General features: G+C 41.3%; 1 protein-coding gene across 1 annotated transcript; it reads left to right on the top strand.

The window, feature by feature from the left end:
• Nucleotides 1–1204: 1204 nt before the first annotated feature.
• Nucleotides 1205–3278, top strand: LOC142537621 (uncharacterized). The gene is made up of 4 exons (XM_075643122.1): nucleotides 1205–1397; nucleotides 1524–2064; nucleotides 2353–2830; nucleotides 3264–3278. Exons 1-4 carry the CDS (start codon nucleotides 1205–1207, stop codon nucleotides 3276–3278), a joined length of 1227 nt encoding a protein of 408 aa, XP_075499237.1.
• The last annotated feature ends 2178 nt before the right edge of the window (nucleotides 3279–5456 follow it).

Below are 5456 nucleotides of genomic sequence, written 5' to 3'. Positions count from 1 at the left end.
CTCACCATCTGGATTTGGCTGAGAGCCAACTTCTACATATACCGACTGATTCAGCTCGCATCGCGCGCTTAGCTTCACTCAACTGGGAGTTACTAAAGAGAGTAGAGATAGAGCGAGGACGTGCTACGCAGGCCTGTTAGCGCCGAGAGGAGTCCAACGCCAAACAGGATCGGTACATTTCGAAGCTTCACGGCACTATGGACAGACTTCAAGGGCAGAACAACTACCTACGTTTGGTGATAGAGATCATGGAGGAAGAGGAGGTAGCACCGATGGAAGTGGCTGGAGACGACAGTGCCAGTGACAGCGACGACGGAGAGATGTACGATTAGATTAGCATTATAATAAAGTGTCTGGATTGTAGTAAACTTGTGACTGGAAAAATATTATGTGTACCAAATTATTTTGAAACTTGCTATTATCTTTCTATTACATATTTAAAATTTGATGAGTATCTTATTTATAAAAATGTTTTTTTCTTATAGGAAGCCAACATGGTCTTTCAAAGCATTTTAAATGAACTTCAGAAACAACTTCAGGAAAAGGAGTCAGAAATTAAAACACTAAAAGAAAAAAATGAAAAACTCGAAAGAGATAACTACCAGTTGGATGGGAAAAACGTATGTATGATGGAGGATCTTCGTGAGGCCAGAGTGGAAGAGAAGAAACTACGCGAAGGCGTTAGACGTTTTGCTACTTATCATCTAGAGTCGGAGCGTCAACATGAGATCACCAAGCAAGAGTTGAAGAAAGCGCAAGATAGAATTTTTACGCTCGAAATCCGGGGTAATAGTCTCCTCAAAACGCAGCGCCGTCTTGAAGAACGAATCGGGGAGCAAGAAATCGATGAAAAAGTAAGCCAATCAACAATACAAGAACTACAGGATCAAGTAAACAACCTTGATCACCAAAACAAAACTGCAGAATTACATTGAGCACCTACAAAATGAAATGGTCAACATGGAAGAACTCATGGGACAACTAGAAGAAAACCCGATGGAAGAAGAAGTTAACGAGGCCGTAGGAGACGGAAAAGTTATAGACGAGTAGAGAGAGGAATCTAGATTAGGCATTGGTTGTATTCAGAATTATCTATTTAATCATTTGTTTTGAAACTTTTGATTGTATGAATTTCAAAATTTAATGAAATTATTTTGATTTTACATTATGGTGAATAAATTAATAAAATACATGTTTATAGGATATGGCAGGCAGACCACCCCGAAATAACCGTAACCCTTGTGGCGCCAACCAAGATGAAAACCCACCACCACCTCCGAGAGTAAATCTCAGTCAAGAAGATATGATGGCGATAGCTACTATCGTAGCAGCGACGTTGCAAGGATTCGTGAACCCATTGGCTAACGCTATTCAACCACATCAAGTACCACAACCGCGTGGGATTAAATAACATTATGAATCCCTCCAAAGAAATCGAGTTCCAACTTTTGATGGGAACCCAGACCCAGAAGTTAGCCACAACTGAATCAAAAATGTCGAATCGCAATTACACCAACTTGAAGTGCCTGAAGAATTGAGAGTAGAGGTTGTAACACCGTTTCTGGAGGACAGAGCACGAAAATTGTGGGAAACCGTGTCACCATCTCTAGCTGAAGTGGAAGATATCACATGGCAGATTTTTAAGATAGAGTTTCTGAAACAATACTACCCAGCCGAATTTCGTCTGCAGAAGCTGAATGAATTTGAAAATTTCAGGCATACACCAGATATGACAGTACTGGAATATACCTCAAGGTTTAATGATCTGGGAACCTACGTCCCAACAATTATGTCTGATGAAACCTTGAAGATGCATCATTTTAAAAGAGGACTGAACAGCCGGATTCAATCGGCTTTGGCGGTGTTCAAACCAAACAACTTTGCTGATTTGATGAGCCCGGCAATGAGCGCGGAAACAGATATTAAGCACCGTGAAGATGAGAACAGGGATAAGAGACCCTTGGTAAACCAAACTACTCAAAATGGTCCCAAATTTAAGAAGCCGAATAATTCAAGTGGACCTCCAAGAGGAAATTTTAACAGTGCATGCAACACCGAAGGAAAGTGGTGCGATACATGTCGACAGAAGCATGTTGGAGAATGTTATCGGAAGACAGGCGCTTGTTTTAAGTGCGGAAAGGTGGGTCATAGAATTAAAGACTGTCCAGACAACAAGGACAAAGAGTCGGGGTCCAGTAAACAACATGAAAACAAGACTAATGCTCGGGTTTATGCAATAACCCAAGAAGAAGCTGATAACACCAATGAAGTGGTGGCAGGTACCATCTTACTCAATAAAATGCCTTCATACACTTTGTTTGATTGTGATGCCACACATTCATTTGTGTCTAGAAGATTTGCTAAGAAGCTTAAACTTGAGCATCATATACTTAGTGAACCGTTAAGAGTAGCAACACCTGCCTGTAAAATAATTGAAACCCACAAAGTGTATCGAAATTGTCAAATTTGCATCAGTAAACAGGATTTTGAAGCAGAACTAATCCAACTCAACATGATTGAGTTGGACGTCATTCTTGGAATGGACTGGTTAGCTAAAAACCATGCCATAGTAGATTGCCAAAGGAAAGACATCAGACTTCAGACTCTAACTATGGAGGAAGTCATATACTACGGGAAATCCAAAGAACGAAAATCGCTACTATCTGCCTCACAAGCCTGGAAGGCCATAAAAGGAGGTGAAGAGATTTATCTGGCGGTAATCAATGAAGTCAAAAAGGAAGAAACCCCAAAGTTGGAAGATATTCCAATTGTTCAGGAATTTCCAGATGTTTTCCCCAAGGAATTATCGGGAGAGATACCCGATAGGGAAGTAGAATTTGAAATCAATTTGGTCCCTGGTGTTGCACCAATCTCAAAGGCGCCATACCGAATGGCTCCAGCGGAATTAAATGAATTAAAGGAGCAACTTCACGAATTACTGGATAAGAAGCAGGTTCGCCCTAGTGCATCCCCGTGGGGAGCTCCAGTACTCTTTGTAAAGAAAAAGGACGAAAGCATGATGCTATGTATTGATTACCGGGAGTTATACAAGATAACCATAAAGAATAAGTATCCACTCCCGAGAATTGACGATATTTTTGACCAGTTAAAAGGAGCCAAAGTTTTCTCAAAACTCGATTTAAGATCTGGCTATCACCAGCTGAAAGTCAAAACTGAGGATATCCCTAAAACTGCTTTTAGGACAAGGAACGGACATTACGAATTCACAGTAATGCCTTTTGGCCTAACAAATGCTCCTGCAGCTTTCATGGACCTGATGAATCGAGTGTTCAAGCCATACCTCGACAAATTTGTGGTTGTTTTCATAGATGATATCCTTGTGTACTCACCAAGTGAATAAGAACACAGAGAACACCTACGTCTCACTTTGCAGATACTGCGAGAGAAAGAACTATACGCCAAATTCAAGAAATGTGAATTTTGGTTAAAAAGTGTGGCGTTCCTAGGCCATATAATTTCTGAATTAGAAGTGTCAGTAGACCATAAGAAGGTGGAGGCAATCAAGGATTGGCCACAACCAAAGACAGTGACTGAAGTAAGGAGTTTTCTGGGTCTAGCAGGCTACTATAGAAAATTTGTGGAAGGATTTTCTTCGATAGCCATTCCACTCACCAAACTTACTCAGAAAAATTCGAAATTAATTTGGAATGAAGCATGTGAAAGAAGTTTTGAGACACTGAAGACAAAACTCGCATCCACACCAGTACTAATTCTTCCCGAGGATGGTAAGAATTTCATTATATACAGTGACGCTTCAAAGGGAGGATTAGGGTGTGGGCTTATACAGGAGGGTCAGGTAATCGCTTATGCCTCACGGCAATTAAAACCGTATGAGCAGAATTATCCCACTCATGATCTGGAATTAGCTGCAGTTGTGTTTGCGCTCAAAATCTTGAGGCACTATCTTTATGGAGTAAAATGTGAGGTGTTTACTGATCATCAGAGCATCAAGTACATTTTCACCCAAAAGGAATTAAACATGAGGCAAAGAAGGTGGATGGAACTTTTCAAGGACTATGATTTGTTAATCAATTACCATCCGGGTAAAGCAAATAAGGTAGCAGATGCGTTGAGCCGAAGGAACCCTGGGAAGGTGAGTTTATCTTCACTATCAGTGCAACCAGGTCTCCGAGAGACCATCAAATTGAAGCGCCAAGACACCTCAATCCTTAAAATTAAGGAACAAATCCAAGCAGGAAAAGTTCCAGAATTTCAAATTGATGAAAATGGGATACTTTGGATGAAAAGACGATTGTTTGTGCCGAACGTCGATGGAATTCGAGAAGAGGTAATGGCTGATGCACATAAATCGAGATTTTCGGTACATCCATGGAGTACTAAAATGTACAGAGACTTAAAAAATAATTACTGGTGGAACGGAATGAAGAAAGACGTGGCTGTCTTTGTTTCCAAGTGCCTAACCTGTCAACAAGTCAAGGCAGAGCATCAACGGCCTGGAGGACTTTTACAGCCATTGAAAATACCAACATGGAAGTGGGATAATATCTCCATGGACTTTGTAGTCGGGCTACCAAAATCAAGACAAGGTCATGATGGAATCTGGGTAATCGTTGACAGATTGACTAATTCGGCACATTTCTTACCGGTGCGGATGACTTACAACCTGGATAAGCTCGCTACCCTGTATATGGACAACATAGTGAGGCTACACGGAGTTCCGACAAGTATACTGTCTGACAGAGATCCAAGATTTGTATCAAGATTTTGGAAAAGTTTCCAAAAGGCTATGGGGACCAAAGTTACTCTCAGCACGGCCTATCATCCTCAAACCGAAAGGACAATTCAAACCCTAGAGGATATGCTGAGAGCATGTGCACTGGATTTTTCTGGAAATTGGAGTGAACAGTTACCCCTGATAGAATTCGCCTATAACAACAGCTATCACAGTAGCATCGAGATGGCTCCGTATGAAGCTTTGTATGGTAGAAAGTGTAGGTCGCCTCTATATTGGGACGAAGTCGGAGAAAAAGCTGTTACCGGACCAGAACTTGTTCAAATAACCGTTGACAAAGTAGCTGTAATCAAAGAAAGACTCAAGGCAGCCTAAGATAGACAAAAGGGCTGGGCAGATATGAGAAGAAGACCGTTAGAATTAGAGATTGGTGAAAAAGCCTACGTCAAAGTCTCTCCCATGAAAGGAGTGGTTCGGTTAAGTAAATCCGGAAAGTTGAATCCGAGATATGTGGGACCGTTTGAGACACTGGAGAAGGTAGGAACCTTAGCTTACCGATTAGCGTTACCACCAGACATGGCCAGAATACATAACGTTTTCCACATCTCACAGCTGAGGAAGTATGTTCCAGACCCGAGTCATGTACTCAAGGTTACACCACTGATGATTGAAGGAAAAATCAACGAAGAACTTAAATACGAAGAAGTCCCTACCCGAATAGTAGACTCAAAAGACCAAGTGT

The sequence above is a fragment of the Primulina tabacum genome, chromosome 2, assembly GCF_025594145.1.
Source record: "Primulina tabacum isolate GXHZ01 chromosome 2, ASM2559414v2, whole genome shotgun sequence".
NCBI classification, from domain to species: domain Eukaryota; kingdom Viridiplantae; phylum Streptophyta; class Magnoliopsida; order Lamiales; family Gesneriaceae; genus Primulina; species Primulina tabacum.
The sequence above is the reverse complement of the archived record's forward strand: the minus strand, read 5'-3'. Positions and strand labels throughout refer to the sequence as shown.

What these genes read in the sequence shown, in the direction of transcription:
- LOC142537621 (XM_075643122.1), top strand. Translation starts at nt 1,205, where the DNA reads ATGGCAGGCAGACCACCCCGAAATAACCGTAACCCTTGTGGCGCCAAC. An exon ending in ACATCAAGTACCACAACCGC is followed by an intron (nt 1,398 to 1,523) that starts GTGGGATTAAAT and finishes ACCAACTTGAAG; the next exon opens with TGCCTGAAGAATTGAGAGTA. An exon ending in GCATGCAACACCGAAGGAAA is followed by an intron (nt 2,065 to 2,352) that starts GTGGTGCGATAC and finishes ATTTGTGTCTAG; the next exon opens with AAGATTTGCTAAGAAGCTTA.